At 42.0% G+C, this 19,516-nt stretch overlaps 1 protein-coding gene across 2 annotated transcripts in view; it reads left to right on the top strand.

The window, feature by feature from the left end:
• The window catches only part of LOC126334857 (probable multidrug resistance-associated protein lethal(2)03659), a 420,094-nt gene that overhangs the window by 237,489 nt on the left and 163,089 nt on the right, over positions 1-19,516 (top strand). For both annotated transcript variants that reach the window (XM_049997527.1, XM_049997528.1), the window contains exon 14: positions 12,980-13,173. In XM_049997527.1, coding sequence (XP_049853484.1) covers positions 12,980-13,173 — 194 coding nt within the window. The remainder of the gene's footprint in view (positions 1-12,979; positions 13,174-19,516) is intronic.

Raw genomic sequence — 19,516 nt, 5'->3', positions numbered from 1 at the left:
CTATCTGGTGAGCAGCTAGTGCCTATATTTTCCACTACATTTATAAAATGATTATTAAAAATATTTTCAACCTGTGATTTTTCATTTATAAGCTTTTCATTGTGCTTAACAGTAATACTGTTGTCCTGTGACCTTGGTTGCCCTGTTTCCCTTTTAACGATATTCCATATTGTTTTAACTTTGTCATCAGAGGTGCTAATCTTAGACTTGATACACATACTTCTAGATTTTTTTATAACTTTCCTTAGTATATTACAATATTTCTTATAATGGTTGAGCTTTTCTTCATCTCGACTTATTCTAGTGTCTTGGTATAGTTCCCATTTCCGGCTACAAGAAATTTTAATCCCTTTAGTCAGCCATAGTTTTTTATCAAGTTTAGTTGAATTATGATTCACTAATTTCTTAGGAAAACTGCTTTCAAATATACCCACAAGTTTATCATGGAATAAGTTAAATTTAACATTTGCATCAGGTTCCCGATAAACATCCTCCCAGTCTACCCGTTTCAAGCTTTCCTTAAATTGTTGAATTGTTATATGGTTAATTGGGCGTATTATTTTGTTTGTTTTTTTCACATTACTGTATGGAGCAAAGTCATGAATTGAAAGTAGCTGTGCATCGTGATCAGAAAGCCCGTTCTTAATAGGATAGGTGCTTACTTCTTTTAATTTATCTTGGTCTATGAAAATGTTATCTATCAGGGTGCTACTGTCTTGTACAATACGAGTAGGAAAATCAATGACTGATGTCAGATTGTAAGAGCAAAGTAATAGTTTAAGGTCGTTCTTCTTGAGTGTTTAAGAAAATCTACGTTAAAATCTCCACAAAAGATAATGTGTTTTCCTTTTTCTGACAGATAACGCAGCAAGAGATCTAGGTTTTTAAGAAACATTTGAAAATTTCCAAGTGGGGACCTATACACAGTCACAATTATGAATTTACTACTGTCCAATACAAGCTCACAAGCGCATGCTGTTCTACACAGAATTTTACGGTTTCTATGTTTTTAAAACCATGTTCCCCCTTAACATAAATGGCAGCTCCTCCTTTCTCCATATTGTCTCTACAAAAATAAGTTGCTAGTTTATACCCATTAATATTTACATTTTCTATTTGTGTAGTTATATGATGTTCAGACAGGCACAGTACATCAACTTCTGTTGTATTGTTAATATTCTCAAAACAAATTATTAGTTCGTCTATTTTGTTCCTTAATCCCCTGATATTTTGGTGAAATACACTCCTGGAAATTGAATTAAGAACACCGTGAATTCATTGTCCCAGGAAGGGGAAACTTTATTGACACATTCCTGAGTCAGATACATCACATGATCACACTGACAGAACCACAGGCACATAGACACAGGCAACAGAGCATGCACAATGTCGGCACTAGTACAGTGTATATACACCTTTCGCAGCAATGCAGGCTGCTATTCTCCCATGGAGACGATCGTAGAGATGCTGGATGTAGTCCTGTGGAATGGCTTGCCATGCCATTTCCACCTGGCGCCTCAGTTGGACCAGCGTTCGTGCTGGACGTGCAGACCGCGTGAGACGACGCTTCATCCAGTCCCAAACATGCTCAATCGGGGACAGATCCGGAGATCTTCCTGGCCAGGGTAGTTGACTTAACCTTCTAGAGCACGTTGGGTGGCACGGGATACATGCGGACGTGCATTGTCCTGTTGGAACAGCAAGTTCCCTTGCTGGTCTAGGAATGGTAGAACGATGGGTTTGATGACGGTTTGGATGTACCGTGCACTATTCAGTGTCCCCACGACGATCACCAGAGGTGTACGGCCAGTGTAGGAGATCGCTCCCCACACCATGTGCCGGGTGTTGGCCCTGTGTGCCTCGGTCGTATGCAGTCCTGATTGTGGCGCTCACCTGCACGGCGCCAAACACGCATACGACCATCATTGGCACCAAGGCAGAAGCGACTCTCATCGCTGAAGACGACACGTCTCCATTCGTCCCTCCATTCACGCCTGTCGCGACACCACTGGAGGCAGGCTGCACGATGTTGGGGCGTGAGCGGAAGACGGCCTAACGGTGTGTGGGACCGTAGCCCAGCTTCATGGAGACGGTTGCGAATGGTCCTCGCCGATACCCCAGGAGCAACAGTGTCCCTAATTTGCTGGGAAGTGGCGGTGCGGTCCCCTACAGCACTGCGTAGGATCCTACGGTCTTGGCGTGCATCCATGCGTCGCTGCGGTCCGGTCCCAGGTCGACGGGCACGTGCACCTTCCGCCGACCACTGGCAACAACATCGATGTACTGTGGAGACCTCACGCCCCACGTGTTGAGCAATTCGGCCTCCGCATGCCTCGGCCTCCCGCATGCCCACTATACGCCCTCGCTCGAAGTCCGTCAACTGCACATACGGTTCACGTCCACGCTGTCGCGGCATGCTACCAGTGTTAAAGACTGCGATGGAGCTCCGTATGCCACGGCAAACTGGCTGACACTGACGACGGCGGTGCACAAATGCTGCGCAGCTAGCGCCATTCGACGGCCAACACCGCGGTTCCTGGTGTGTCCGCTGTGCCGTGCGTGTGATCATTGCTTGTACAGCCCTCTCGCAGTGTCCGGAGCAAGTATGGTGGGTCTGACACACCGGTGTCAATGTGTTCTTTTTTCCATTTCCAGGAGTGTATATTAACACAACTGTTTCCTCTACCTTTATTTGAACCATTTATTTTTTTACCTTTAAGAGCTGCCTGTCTGGACATCTTGTTCAACCTAAAAAAGGTGCCCCTATGCCCTTTCGGGTCACAGGGGTTTTGCCTTGAGTGCTAGTGGCCCCCTTTAGACGACCTACAATTAAATCAGCTAATCTATCCTTCCCTAGACTATTTAGGTGCAGGCCATGTCTAGTGTATCCCCATCTCCCAATGCTACCAACAGGCACTGTATAAATGTGTGTTTTTGCACAGTCCAGCAGCTGCTCGCTCAACTCTCTGTTAACTCGCCACACAGAAGGGTTAAGCGAGGGCTGATCGTAATGCTGCAATACCTCAACAAAACCCACATTCGTACATCCTGTTTCAGCTCCTATTTTATCCAGGTCACTCTTAATATCATAATTCCTATCCTTAGCCAGGCTGTTTCCTGCCCCACCTATTACTATCACCTCATCATTCTTGTCAAAGTCCCTACAGAGTAGTCCTATGTCTTCTATCACCTGGCTAAGCCTAGCACTTGGCTTAAACAAACTCGTAACCTGGTAATCTGCTCCTAATTTCTCCTGCACTAGTTGGCCTACACCCCTCCCATGACTGCTACCTAGCAGCAAGACTTTTCTTTTCCTATTACTAGATTTTCCCGACCTAATGCTGTTACCAATTTTAGTAGTCTGCTGCACCCTACTTTCAACTACTCCTGTTTTTGGCTCCTCCCTTCCTACTTCAGGTAACAAGGAGAATTTATTCATAACTGGAACTTCGACAACATCTACATGGCTGGTCCCTTTTCGTGATTTTATTGTTACCAATTCCCATTTCGCGCAGTCTTTTTCCCCCTTTAACTTAGCTAATTCAGTTTTTACTGAATCTAGTTCAGCCTGAAGGGCACACATCTTTTCCTCCTGTTGTACGAATCTTTTTTCTATACTACAGAACCTACAGCTTCATGGGAGAGCCAAAAGCATCAATAGGAACCTGATGAAATGTGAATCACATGCAGTATTCTCTTCACCATAAGAAGAATGCTAATAGAAACATTTTGCCATGTATTCTTTCGTGTTTGCTGCTATCTCATTTAAATCCTGTCTGCCTAATGAACTATGAAACTAGAGTGAGCGGAAGAATATACGTATCATGTCATGTTTATATTCATATTATTCTTATGCCTAATAGTGATACAGTCAGAAATGAAGCACAGCAACTGACTAGATTTTTAAATCTAAGATAACTAATCTCTGTGCAGAATTTGATGTACTAAAGAAGTGGCCGCACAGATTTTCAAAGAGAGAAAAAGTTTTCGCCTAACTTTCGTTCAGAACATGTTCTATCATATTCAGTCTATTATTTGGTTCTTGTTGATCATTATCAAAGAAAGCAGCAGTGTAACAACAAATAGCAGTCTCTTGCCATCGTTTTGCTAATGAGATGATTCCTCTCTTTTTTTTAATTGTAAGCGGCAGAAGCGCGCACAAAAGCAAGCCGCGAGTGGCGACAGGCCGTAAACATGCACTATCAGAAACAAACAAATGGTTCAAATGGCTCTGAGCACTATGGGACGTAACATCTATGGTCATGAGTCCCCTAAAACTTTAAACCTAACTAACCTAAGGACATCACACACATCCATGCCCGAGGCAGGATTCGAACCTGTGACCATAGCAGTCGCGCGTTTCTGGACTGAGCGCCTAGAACCGCAGAAACAAACATGCATGACACAGTACAGTAATGCATTTTCAGCTTAAGAGTGACGTAAACACCTATAACAAAGAAAACGGCACTTATTAGATTAAAGCAAAATAAGCAGTCGATTCAAATCAGACGAAGCATGTGAAAAAGGGAGGGTACCCGTATAAATTCGGATGGAGCGCCTGACGCATAGCAATGGCTACCTGGTAAACTTTTTAACTGCTAAGCTTACGACTCGAACCAAACTAATGTAGCTGTATCGTCTTTCATTCGACCTAAATTGTGTCTCATATTACAATGGACCAACTTTGTTTCGATTTGGAGGTGGGGCCTAAAACTTTTCCCTCCCCTTGAATTTCGAACCTCAAATTTCAGGTGCGGCCTAGATTTGGGAATTTTTTTCCCCATTATTTCGAGTCTCATTTTTCAGGTGCAGCTTAGATTCGAGTGCAGCTTAGATTCGAGTAAATATGATATACAAATATGTGTTCACTTCTTGTGCGTCCTCTGTGCCACACGTTGGGAGTCAAGCAACCGCTACCCATTCGACCATCACCAGTTGTGCACTACGCAGATCCGGTGCTGATATTGCATAACGCATCAACCAGTGTGAATGCTCACTTGCCATTCTCATTGCAGCAGTCAGGCACACATTTAAAACCACTGCCATTCAGTGTCACTCAGTGACCATTATGGTTCACAACCATGAAATGTTTTTTTGAGACTTTTGGAATTTCTGATAATGCCGGCAATTACTGGCACCTATTCTGCCACCTAGCAGTGCAGGCTAAATTCGTTAGTGGCATTATTCTGACCCCAACACATAAGAACAAATATGAAGCAGTAAAAGCCATCCTATTATAGAGACTTTCATGCACTCCAGAACAGCAACTTGCCATGAGCAACAACTCCAGGGAGGCAATTTTGGTGCCAACTCCATGCAACCATTCATGTGTCTCTTATGTCAGACATGACATAATATACCCTTATTGTGGACCCCTTGGCTAATGAAGTTACTGACTGGCCTACAACTCACAATGATTGCCAGTGAGTAAGACCTCATTTGAGATTGATACTTGCTGGCAGATCACAGGTCTTCAGTGATTTGGATAAATCTATGATCAGGATAAATAACAGCCTAGTCACACTAGAAATACACCCAAGCCTGGCAAACTGCCATGGCCACTCACAAAGAGTTGTTGGCAACCTGTCACGGCGTGGACACCCAGCATCCACCACTTGGCAACAATGCACTACATCTACATCTACATCCATACTCTGCAAGCCACCTGACGGTGTGTGGCGGAGGGTACCCTGAGTACCTCTATCGGTTTTCCCTTCTATTCCAGTCTCGTATTGTACGTGGAAAGAAGGATTGTCGGTATGCTTCTGTGTGGGCTCTAATCTCTCTGATTTTATTCTCATGGTCTCTTCGCGAGATATACGTAGGAGGGAGCAATATACTGCTTGACTCTTCGGTGAAGGTATGTTCTCGAAACTTTAACAAAAGCCCGTACCGAGCTACTGAGCGTCTCTCCTGCAGAGTCTTCCACTGGAGTTTATCTATCACCTCCATAACGCTTTCGCAATTACTAAATGATCCTGTAACGAAGCGCGCTGCTCTCCATTGGATCTTCTCTATCTCTTCTATCAACCCTACCTGGTGCGGATCCCACACTGCTGAGCAGTATTCAAGCATTGGGCAAACAAGCGTACTGTAACCTACTTCCTTTGTTGTCGGATTGCATTTCCTTAGGATTCTTCCAATGAATCTCAGTCTGGCATCTGCTTTACCGACGATCAACTTTATATGATCATTCCATTTTAAATCACTCCTAATGAGTACTCCCAGATAATTTATGGAATTAACTGCTCCCAGTTGCTGACCTGCTATTTTGTAGCTAAATGATAAGGGACCTATCTTTCTATGTATTCGCATCACATTACACTTGTCTACATTGAGATTCAATTGCCATTCCGTGCACCATGCGTCAAATCGCTGCAGATCCTCCTGCATTTCAGTACAATTTTCCATTGTTGCAACCTCTCGATACACCACAGCATCATCTGCAAAAAGCCTCAGTGAACTGCCGATGTCATCCACCAGGTCATTTATGTATATTGTGAACAGCAACGGTCCTATGACACCCCCCTGCGGCACACCTGAAATCACTCTTACTTCGGAAGACTTCTCTCCATTGAGAATGACATGCTGCGTTCTGTTATCTAGGAACTCCTCAATCCAATCACACAATTTATCTGATAGTCCGTATGCTCTTACTTTGTTCATTAAACGACTGTGGGGAACTGTGTCAAACGCCTTGCGGAAGTCAAGAAACACGGCATCTACCTGTGAACCCGTGTCTAAGGCCCTCTGAGTCTCGTGGACGAATAGTGCGAGCTGGGTTTCACACGACCGTCTTTTTCGAAACCCATGCTGATTCCTACAGAGTAGATTTCTAGTCTCCAGAAAAGACATTATACTCGAACACAATACGTGTTCCAAAATTCTACAACTGATCGACGTTTTAGATATAGGTCTATAGTTCTGCACACCTGTTCGACGTCCCTTCTTTAAAACGGGGATGACCTGTGCCCCTTTTCCAATCCTTTGGAATGCTTCACTCTTCTAGAGACCTACGGTACACCGCTGCAGGAAGGTGGGCAAGTTCCTTCGCGTACTCTGTGTAAAATCGAACTGGTATCCCATCATGACCAGCGGCCTTTCCTCTTTTGGGCGATTTTAATTGTTTCTCTATCCCTCTGTCGTCTACTTCGATATCTACCATTTTGTCAACTGTGCGACAATCTAGAGAAGGAAGCACAGTGCAGTCTTCCTCTGTGAAACAGCTTTGGAAGAAGACATTTAGTAATTCGGCCTTTAGTCTCTCATCCTCTGTTTCAGTACCATTTTGGTCACAGAGTGTCTGGACATTTTGTTTTGATCCACCTACCGCTTTGACACAGGACCAAAATTTCTTAGGATTTTCTGCCAAGTCAGTACATAGAACTTTACTTTCGAATTCATTGAAAGCCTCTCGCATAGCCCTCCTCACACTGCATTTCGCTTCGCGTAATTTTTGTTTGTCTGCAAGGCTTTGGCTATGTTTATGTTTGCTGTGAAGTTCCCTTTGCTTCCGCAGCAGTTTTCTAACTCGGTTGTTGTACCACGGTGGCTCTTTCCCATCTCTTACGATCTTGCTTGGCACATACTCATCTAACGCATATTGTACCATGGTTTTGAACTTTGTCCACTGATCCTCAACACTATCTGCACTTGAGACAAAACTTTTGTGTTGAGCCGTCAGGTACTCTGTAATCTGCTTTTTGTCACTTTTGCTAAACAGAAAAATCTTCCTACCTTTTTTAATATTTCTATTTACGGCTGAAATCATCGGTGCAGTAACCGCTTTATGATCGCTGATTCCCTGTTCTGGATTAACTGATTCAAATAGTTCGGGTCTGTTTGTCACCAGAAGGTCTAATATGTTATCGCCACGAGTCGGTTTTCTGTTTAACTGCTCAAGGTAGTTTTCAGATAAAGCACTTAAAAAAATTTCACTGGATTCTTTGTCCCTGCCACCCATTATGAACGTTTGAGTCTCCCAGTCTATATCCGGCAAATTAAAATCTCCACCCAGAACTATAACATGGTGGGGAAATCTACTCGAAATATTTTCCAACCCCTTGACTGATATTTCCTAGTCTCACGGCCAATTTGGCAGCACCAGCCATAACTGTCATGAGCCCAGGAATTATCTAATCAGTCCAATGCAAGTGTGCCAGCCCTCGCAGATGAAACAAGGAGCCTATGGCTTTCACACACTGCCAGCCTGCACATCACTATGACGACATCCATGCATGTATCTCTCTTTGTGCTTGACCTCTTGATGCACCAGTACTTCTAGATAGGCATAGGATCAGAAAAAACCTCTCTGCCATGGATAAGCACATTGATGTTCAATTCAACAAGAATTTTACAGCTCCATTCAGTAAATGGCTCAGAAATCATGGTCCATGGTGCCACTGACCACACTGTGCACCTTTCATGGATCCTGCATTGCACTTGGACATCACTGAGACAGTTGTCAGCTTGGACTTCTTATGCATTCACCTGCTCTCACCAGATGTCCATCCTGCTCTCATTCAACATTTCACTGGCACTAGTATTCAGGCCCTCTTCACCTTGACTGCTTACATCTGTCCCATGTCCACTCAAGTGGCATCATTTCAATAACATATACTGTGGTGTGCTTCATGTGTGAGTCACCCTAATGGATAATATTCTGAATAAACAGTAATGCTATGCTGACTTTCACATTTAATCCCAGTGGCTTCACACCAGAAAGTGGGAACTTAAGTGCCACATTGATGATGTAACTACAGATGTGCAACTGGCCTGAGAATGCCTCCACATGGCAGAGTGTCAACAACTTGGGATGGCTTGTGATGTGCCTTGGCTTCTATCCCTGCCTCCATCCCTCTCCTGACCAGCCTTGGTTCACACACAGAGTGCTCCCCACCATCCAAGCCAGCTTCTGCCACCACACATCAACAATCTCCCTAAGGTCACCACAATACTGCCCACAGTGTTACTAAACTGTGTCATCAACTCTGCCACCTCCTGTATCCGTGTGCTAGCATGTGCAGTTCATAATGGGTCAGTGCATCATATCATGATCACTAATGGTCCATCAGTTTGCCATGAGCTTCAGCACATGAGCCCTGTAGACTTACAGAAACTAAGTTGGGAATAAGTAAACTGTTGCAAGCAGGAGTTGTATATCCTTCTGACAGCCATGGTCTTTCCTCATTAAACTTCAGTCATACTCCATGGTGACTATCAGGTACTGAACTATAGGACTGTACATGGCAGTTATCCCATACCTAATATCCAGAACTTCACACATGCTCTTGTCAGTGTGACCGTGTTAAGTGTTTGGACTGCAAATGCACATACCTACAAATCCTGATACATTCAGAAGATATACAGAAAACAGCAATCGCCATGTCATTTGGAATGTTCAAATATCTCTACATGCCTTTCAGTCTCAAGAATGCCACTCAGACGTGAGAGCATTTTATCAATTGACTTCATTTCAGATTTCCCTTTGGTTATACATATGTGAATGACTTCTCTTTTTCTCTAAATATCACAACTAGAACTAGTTCTAGCTGTTCTCCAAGATGGTAGTGTGGTTATTAATGAACCTAAATCACAGTTTTGTCAACCGGAGGTCATATTTCTAAGTTACAAGCTCAACACTTTTGGCATCAAGCTTACCACAGAGCACATATCCATAGTGAGCAGTCATCCCCTCCATGGAAAGTATCATGATCTGTGCCACTTCCTAGGGATTCTAAATTTCTATAATCACCACATTATGTATGAGGCTGAGCTGCAGACACCTCTCACAAACAATCTGGTGTGCATCGACAAACAGGCAACAAGAAAATTCAGTCAACTTCAGAGATGGCAGATACATTTTGACAGGTCAAGCAGTGCTTAACACATGGTGTCACATTGGCACACCCCAACCCCGATGCCCAATTGACTCTTGGAACTGACAAGAGTAGTTCCACTACCAGGGCAGTTCTGCAACAGGAAGTTAATGGTGAACCTCAGACACTCCCGTTTTTCTCCAAGAAACTGCCACCCTCCCAGGAAAAGTGGTACGCCTGTGACTGGGAGCTTTTATGAGTCTATTCCATCGTTTGATACTTCTGTGAAGACATCATGGGTCCACAAGTTACCGTATATGAAGATCACATGCCAGTAGTAGATACCATAAGAAGCCCATCTTTGGATGCAAGCCTGTGGAAATTCTAGGATCAGGACTTCATTTCACAATATACCACAGACATCAGACATGTACATGGCACAAGACAACATTATTGCACATTGTCTTTCATAGTTCAGTGCTATATCAGTACAATATGACTTCACATATGTTGTGAGGTAACAGATGAACGACTTGAGCATCAGAAAGCTGCGCAGCAATCCAGGCATTGGCCTCCATAACAAATGTTGTTCATTCTCCTAATCTAATGAACCATTATTATGTGGTGTGTTGGAAGACTAACTGTGGCTGTTGGTGCCTCTAGTAATGTGTATATTCAAGCTTCTACATAACTTGAGTCTCCTGGTATTAAGATGACAGTACTTCTCATCAGTGACAGACTCATGTGGCTGAACGTGAAATGAGATTGCCATTGCTGGGCTCATGCCAATGGAGCAAGATAAGTCGTCATGCTCAGCCTCAATTTGGTTGCTTTATGATCCCAAAAGCATGCTTTAAGCATATACATCTTGAGACTGTTGGCCCCCTATCAGAATCGTATGGCTGTCACTACCTCCTTTCAGAGATTAACAGAACCACATAATGGTTCAAAGCAATACCTCTACACAACATTACAGCCAAGACTGTTGCTTGTGCTTTCATTAACCTATTGGTCACATGATTCAGAACACCAGAATTCGTTACGGCTGATCAGGGCCACCAGCTTGTGTCTGTCCTCTTTAATGCCCTGTACCATTCTGTGGAATATTGCATATGCGCACCACCACCTGTCACCCCAAAGTAATGTGCTCATAGGGAGGTGGCACAGGACCATGAAGGTGGCTCTTTTGTGCCACAGCAGGTCCTGGTCTGAAGCCCTTCTGTGAGTTCTACTTGGTATGTGTACAGCGTACAAAGATGACTTGCTCTTTCAGCAGACTTTGTGTTTCCTTCTACAGATCCCATTTGGGTGGGCTTCCCATCACTGGCTCCTTGCATACACCAGCCTATTCACACAGCTCACATTCCACCCACAACACTGAAGGTCATTCAACACTGAAGGTCTTTCCACACAGGGATCTGCCCCAGTGCAATTACGTCATGTCGTGGGGCCACTCTGTATTGGTCACATTGCAGCCTCTCCACTTGGGCCTGCACAAAATCATCAGCAGAGTGCCAGAAACCTCATACATCCTACTGTGTGGTATGCTGATGATTGATTCCATTATCCACCTGAAACCAGCATGGATACTACATGATGACCACACCCTGTCTGAGACTGCTGACCAGGCTTTGCTGATAGTCCAGGGTCCAGGATGACTGGCATGAGCCTTCTCCACCCCATTCTGCAACAGATTCCTCACATGATACCATGAGTGACAAAACAATCCCCTTTGTACATCCCCACCCCTCCCCTTGCATGCTGCCTGGCTCAGTACCAGCCATGTGGCATTCAGGTGACACCCACATTTAATGTGGCTGGTCATGTGCACATATGCATGTTGCTATTAGTAGCATCTTGTCGAGAATCAGTCCAGCTGCGCCGTGCATTTGTGCCAGCTTTGATGTGACCAGTCACATGTACCTGTGCATCTCAACATTCCCTGTCATCATCCACCATAGTACTTCGTACTCCTGGAGTGTGTGTGTATGTGTGTGTGTGGGAGGGGGGAACTGTGGCTCTGTGGGGGATACTGACCTCAACCACTATGGGTACCTCTCTGATGAGGAAAACAGGAAGGTCTTTGACAAACAGTGAATGGGGATGCGTGGTACATGGTGCTATTGCACATACATGTTAGAGGTAGCCCATGTTAATAAAGTGTTATACCATATAGCATACCATGTGTTACTGGTGGTGTTCTGCCAGCCCATAGTTTGATACTTCCTAAAAGCAATTTGCCTACTTTGCTAAAGAAGTGAATTTGTGCGCAACCTGGAGGTTGGTTAGAACAGCACCGTGCTTTACTAGTCATAGTCCTCTTGGATGTGGTATGCCGTTGCCTTTCTCTGAAGTCTGACTCGCTTAGTCAGTTTTTAGAGGGCCTGCTGCAATTTGGCATGGACTTTAAACCACAATGTAACATGGCATTCCACAAGCATAATCATTTCCAGAGGTGAAACAAGTTATTATTGGCAGAAAAAAGCTAGGATTAACAGAGGATTGAATCCTGACCTTTGTGTTTCCAATCTGACAGTTGCCTGCTTGGCCACAGAGTTCCACATATAGAAGTAATATAGTGCTAATGTAGTACAGTACATTTCTTTAACCTTGGGTTTTTGACAAAATAATTTTCGAAATTTATGTTGTATTGAGGTATATTTAAGGATATCAAAAACCTAATTCCACCTAGAATTAAGTTACACTATTATTCTATTTATGTTTCATCTTGCATACAAAAGAATATATTCATATTCCTCTTCCAGTTACACCAATTCAGTCATAGACTCTACTTTGTGATGTCACCTTGAGCAGCACACTGTGTACAGAAAGTTAGGGAAATGGGCAAAAGAGGAAAAAGGAAACTTTGTAATATAAAACTATAAAATTTGTACAGTGTACATTTTATCCAAATGTTTGCTTTAATTGATGAGCTGCTATTGTTTGTAAACTGTTCCTCTCTGATAATAGATTTTCAAATTTTATTTTCCCCTGTGTATTCAGTTTCAGACTAAACAATGTTGTATTTATTTGTTTCATTATGCCTTACATTTCACATTTTCTATCCTCTGCAGTAATTTCCTATAGACAATAAGTCCAGCATTTACAGGACCTATTTCAATAAAAGTTAAAGCTTCCATATAAATGCATCCTATTTGCAGCGAATGGTGTCAGTTGAAGAAGTATCAGCACCACAACAAGAAGCGGAACTGAGAACTTCAGGTGGGGTTAGAAATTCTGTGTACTTATCATATTTCTCTTCTGGTGGCAACTACTGTCTACAGTTATTTGTGGCTGTTGCATTTATATTGACACCTGTGGTCGTTCTGGGTGGTGATTACTGGCTCTCCTACTGGTAATTTCTTATTCAGTCAACTGAAATTAAGTTAATTAAACTAATGTTAATGTTAATTTAATGTTAATCAAACAATAATGATGTTAAGGTTTTGTTCCCAAAAGAAATTCCAGGCACTAAATCTTACCTGAGACATTAGTTTTGTTTGTTTCTTGTTTAACAACATAGGTGCCACATACCAGTATGGAATAAGAAGAATTTACAGCTCGGCCAACATTTTTTGTCTATTAACTGTTGTTATATGCATTGAAGTTACAGGATACACTTTCTGCTATATCTATTAGTACAAATCAGTTAATTCCTTCCATTCTCTAGACAACTTAGTATCATATTGACAACTCTTTTTATTTCATTCAGGTTTGTGAAATACTTCTGAACGTTCCAAATCAGACAGTTGATTCAATATATGAAGCCATAGAAACCTTTGTAAGTGAATGTACACATAATTTGTGTGATAGTGGCTCTTATTGGATTTTGCCAGACAAGAGCTGGGTTAGTAGGCATAAAGTGACAGGTCATTATTTGCTGCATTTTGATTCTGTCTTGAGTCAAACTGTAATTGGAAATTTGACTGGAAAATCTGCTTACAGAGTCTACAGATATTTTGTAAGTTCTGAGGTTCCAGAACAAACAGGATTGCTGAACAGAATAATACAACAAACCATCAAAGAAAATGAAAATAAAGCAAGGAATGCATTCAGATAAAGTGTTTTATAACAAAAAATAGTATCTTTGGAATTTAACAATATTATGATAAGGAAACTTTCCACTCATCATATAGCAGAGATGCTGTCACAGATAGTCACAACAAAAAGACTGTCACAAATAAAGCTTTTTGCCTGGAAGGCCTTTGTCAAAAATAGATGACACACACCCAGACACAAGTGCACACACACACACACACACAAAAAAACACACACACACACACACACACACACAGATGCAACTCTGCAACTCGCATATACACGACTGCAGTCTCGGGTAACTGTAATGCGGCTACAGTTAGCTGAGACTGCAGTGATGCATGTGTAGTTGTGTTTGCATGAGTGTGTGTGTGTGTGTGCATGTGTGGGTTGCATTTGTGTGTGTGTGTGTGTGTGTGTGTGTGTGTGTGTGTGTGTGTTGTCTGTTATTGACAAAGGCCTTAAGGGCCTGAAAGCTTTATTTGTGACAATCTTTTTGTTGTGCCTATCTGTGACTCAACATCTCCTCTATATGGCGAGTGGCAACTTTCCTTTCCATAATATTGTTGCATTCTATCCTGGATTTTCCATTGTTTCATCTTTGAAATTTTGCATAAGCTTGGTATATGGCAGTGACTCACTGACAGTTCTGTGCATATTCTAATTTATAGTAAATCAGCATTTTTGATTTAGTCACTGTAGCAGATATTCTTACTGACACATTGTGTTACATCTATTTCTCCCTTAAAGAAGAGTGTCTATTATCTACATTTATCATAAATTAACTCTATTTTTAAGTTTGCTAACAACTATAATTAATCTCAAAAATTTTAGGAAACTAGAAATTTTTATCACATATTTTTCTGTTGCTTTAATATAAATCTTGTTTTGTGCATTTGCTTCAATTCCTATACAGAATTTGTATCTTATTATCTCAACAGATTAAAAGATAATCAGCATGTTTAGTTTAAAGTTATTTCTTCACTGTCCTGTACTACATCACACCAGCCAAAATGCAGCCCCACTGTGATGTTTTTCTCAGACATGGAATGAGTTGGCAGCTGGGAATCCCTCAGACTGTTATCAAGTGATTGGCAGCTGCTGTGAATCATTGTGTTGAAAGAGCTCTCGTAGATTATGTACCTGTGGTACTAGTACTCTCCTCTCCTGTGGATCCTGCCACCTTTGAAGAAAGTAAGGGATCAGTCAGTACTCATACACTTGCCTCTGCGTGGCATTTCAGTGGTAGAGCTAGGCAGCTTGTACAGGGTTGATGTGGCCCAGGAAGGGCTCAAGGTATTATACCAATCACCCAACCAACAAGTTTGAAGTCCTGTCTTTCACTGAAAATGAATCTGAAGCAGTGGGACTCACTTCACCTGTTTTGGGCAAACCCGTTTTGTCTGGTGTCAAGAGAAGGCAAATGCAAAAGGGTAGGGTTCTATTCATCATTGGGAGCTCAAATGCACAGTGAATGATCGACCCACTAGGGAAATGGCAACAAAGGACAGGAAAGGACACCAGGTGCACTCAGTGTCTATGCCTGGGCACCTCATTCAGCATGTGAAAGAGGCTATTCCAGCAGCTGTTGAAGGAACAGGGTGCAACCAACTGTAGAGTGTGATGCACATTGGAGCAAATGATGCCTGTCATGTGAACTCCAAGGTCATACTTGGATCATTCCAGAAACTGACAGAGAAGGTTGAAAAGACCAGCCTTGCACATGGAGTTTCAATAAAGGTCATAATTTGCATCATTGTGCCCAAAACTCATCATGGACCCTTGGTTCTGAGTTGAATGGAAGGACTGAACGGGAGACTTTGAAGGTTCCGTGACAAGATTGGCTGCAACTTCCTGGACTTGTACGATAGGGTTGAGACTTGTAGGGTGTTCCTAAATGGGATGGTATGCACTACACTTTTGATGCTGCTACTCAGGTAGCTGACTATGTGCAAGAATATGAATGACTCAAGAAAAGCAGTGATGCACACACCATGAACCTGAAATTGATAGCAGTGAGATTTTTGGGGAAACTTTCAGTGTGTATCAGAGGGATAGGCTAATGGGAAATGGGGATGGTGTAGGGGGGAAGGGGGGCCACAAAATGGTAATTGGATCCTTCTGTCATCCACCAGATGCATCTCCTGATGTAACTGAAAGCTTTACAGAAAATTTCAGTTTACTTTTGTATAAGGTCCACAATCATACTGTAATCATCGGTGGAGACTTCAATCATTCAACAGTCAATTGTGAAAATTACAGTTTTGCTCGTGGTGAGCTTGGTAAGACATCATGTGAAACATTACTAAATGCTTTCTCTAAAAACTACGTAGAACATGTAGATTGGAATCCCTCTCAAGATGGAAATATACTGTATCTAATGGCAACAAATAGATGTGATCTCTTCGAGGATGTTAGCATCAAAAAACTTATCAGTGGCCATGATGCAATAGTGGCAGTAATGGTTGCCAAAGAACAAAGGACAACTAAAATAAGCAGAAAGATATATACATATAACTAGATAAAAATCAGTAGTGCTGTGTCTCAACAAGGAACTTGAAACATTCAGCACAGAGCAGGAGTACATAGAGGAACCACGGTTCAAGTTTAAAGAAACAGAGACTACTGCATAATAGGTGTAGTACTACAGGTAGAGAGATGCTGAATGAAACACATTTGTCTGTCAAGAAAGCAATGTGAGAAGCCTTCAGTGACTACCGTAGCAGAATAGAGTCAAAGAATCTTTCACAAAACCCAAAGAAATCTTGGTTACATTAAAGACTGTTAGTGGCACCAAAGTAAGTGTACAGTCCCTAGCAAATGAGACAGGGGCTGAAACTGAGGGTAGCAAAGCAAAAGCTGAAATTCTTAACTCTGTTTTCAAATGTTCCTTTACAAAGGAAAACACAGGAGAATTGCCCCAATGTATTCCTCAGTCCAGTGAAAAGGCAAGGCAATTAAGTATTAGTGTCTGTGGCATTAAGAAACAGCTGAAATCATTAAAATTGAATAAATCTCCACGGCTGATGGAATCCTTGTCAGATTCTGTACTTAACTAATAGCATCAAAAGTCTGAAAGACATCCATATAGCATTTAAAAGGAAATTAAAAGAATTTCTTAATGGCAACTCCTAGTCAATACATGAATTTTTGGATATAGTAAGTGGGTAATTTCCCAACTCCCCCCACCCCCCAAAAATAATAATACAATTTAGTCTCATGTAATATTTTTTCTAATGTAACATCTTGTATAGACACCTTTTATTAACCTGACACGTTCCACATAATTACAAAGTGTCATATTCATAGTCTATGGAACAAGTACTAATCTAATCTAATCTAATTTGTGGCTGAGTTAGCTCCTCTTCTAACTATGATCTATCATAGATACATCAAACAAAAAACATCTACTTGCTGTAGCATCTTAGATCACATCCTGAGCTCAAACATAATGAGGTGACTTGAACAGAATGACCTCCTCCATGCCAACCAGTATGGATTCGAGAAACATCAATCACATTAAAACTGATTCATACTTTTGTCCCATGACATACTGTTATCCCATGATATACTCCAAGATTTGCAACAAGGCAGTCAGGTTGGTGGAATATTTCTCAATTCTGAAAAGCAATTGACTCAGTACCACACCTGTGCTTATTGTCAAAGTTATGATCATATTGGGTATCAAGTGAAATTTGTGAATGGATTGAGGATTTTTTGGTCAGGAGGGAGCAACATGTTATCTCAGGTGGAGAGTCATTGTCAGATGCAGCATATGACTCAGTACCATTCCTATGCTTATTGTCAAAGGCAGGATCATATGGAGTATCAAGCGAAATTCATGAGTGGATTGGATTTGGTACAGAGAGTGCAGCATGTTACCTGGGATGGAGAAGCTTTGTCAAATGTAGAAATAACTTCTGGTGTGCACTACTGAAAGGTGCTGGAATCCTTTCTTTTCAAAATGGCATAAATATTCAGTCAGATTTTGATAAGATTTGAAAGTTTGCAAAGATTGCCAACTGGCTTTAAATGTTTACAAATGTAATCATGAATAGCACAAAGTGGAAATCATAGTATCCTGTGTCTATAATATCACTGTTAGAATCAGCCAAGTCAAATGAATACTCAGGTTTAACTCTATGTAGGGATATGAAATGGAATGATCACATAGGCTCAGTTGTGGGTCAAGCAGGTGGTAGACTTCGGTTTATTGGTAGAGTACTGGGGAAGTGAAATCAATCTATAAAGGAGACTGCTTACAAATCACTCATGCAACTCATTCTAGAATATTGCTCAAGTATGTGGGACCCATACCAAGTAGAAGTAACAAGGAATATTGAATGTACAACCTCTGACAATAAAGTTTGGTAAATAGTTCTGTATCATTGATGTAGATGAACTGCGAACTACAGTTAACTTACTGTCCTTTGAAATAGTCACCTCCCATAACTATGCACCACTGTGCTTTGTGATACATGTGTTGGAAACTTTGCACTAAGTCTTCCTTTGGGATGGTGTTCAAAAGTCACATCACATTTGGTTGTGTGTCAGGAATATTGTCAAATCTCTTTGCTTTCAAAGCAAGTTTGGGTTGAGGGAATAGGAAGAAGTCTGGAGGATTGAGACCCAGCAAGTATTGTGGATGTTCAAGTGGCATGACCCCTTTATTGCCAGGAACTGTTTCATGATATTGGCTGTGTGTGGGCGAGTGTTGTCATGAACAAAAAACCAGGAACCTTGTTGTGTGTACTGGGGTTGTACCCTGTGTAGAAGTTGCATGTAACAGGTCGAAATTTCAACATACCATGCAGTGTTCATGTCATTCCCTCAGGTAGAAATTCCTTGCATGTAATGCCTTGACAATCAGAAAAGGTGATGAGCATCATTTTGATGTGTGATTTTTTGGCTCTGACATTTTTCCGATGAGTTGATGTCAAAGAATGCCATTCCATGTTTTGCCATTTCATTTCAGGATCACACTGGAGACACCAGTTTTCATCCCCAGTGACAATACCATTCAAGAAATTGAATGTCACATCCACTGTTTTTACTAAACCCTGTGAAGCCTCTAGACGTGCCTGCTTCTTATCATCAGTCAGGAGATGTGGCACAAGACAACAACACATTTTCGCCTTCCCCAGCTCCTGGGTAAGGATTTGTCGCACAGATTCACAGTTCATCTACAGTTCATCCTCTATCATGCACACAGTTAATCGACACTCATTAGTGATTAATGTCTTCATTTTCTCAGTGTTTTTGTCACTGATGGCTGATGCTGGTTGTCCGTTACAGGGATTGTCAGAAAAACTTTCCCAGCCTCCTTGAAAATGGGCGAACCACTCATACTCCCACTTCATGGACAGTGCTTGATCTCCATAAACACATACTAGCATTGTGTGCATTTCTTTCCGTGTCTTGCCAATAGCATTGTGTGCATTTCTTCCCGTGTCATGCCAAGCGTAAAACAAAATTTTAAATTGATCCTTTGCTCATTCCTTATCTGTTCTCAGTTAAGAACCAATGCACTACAGAAGCACTTGATCAGACAGGTCTAATATGTAACACACACGATGCTCAACTGAACTATGGTGGGGGCAGGTTGTCAACACCGGGCACTATGCAGGTGTAGCATTGTGAGTCACCAGTGTTGCCTGATC

This window comes from Schistocerca gregaria, chromosome 2 (genome assembly GCF_023897955.1).
Source record: "Schistocerca gregaria isolate iqSchGreg1 chromosome 2, iqSchGreg1.2, whole genome shotgun sequence".
In the NCBI taxonomy this organism is placed as follows: Eukaryota; Metazoa; Arthropoda; class Insecta; order Orthoptera; family Acrididae; genus Schistocerca; species Schistocerca gregaria.
The sequence above is the reverse complement of the archived record's forward strand: the minus strand, read 5'-3'. Positions and strand labels throughout refer to the sequence as shown.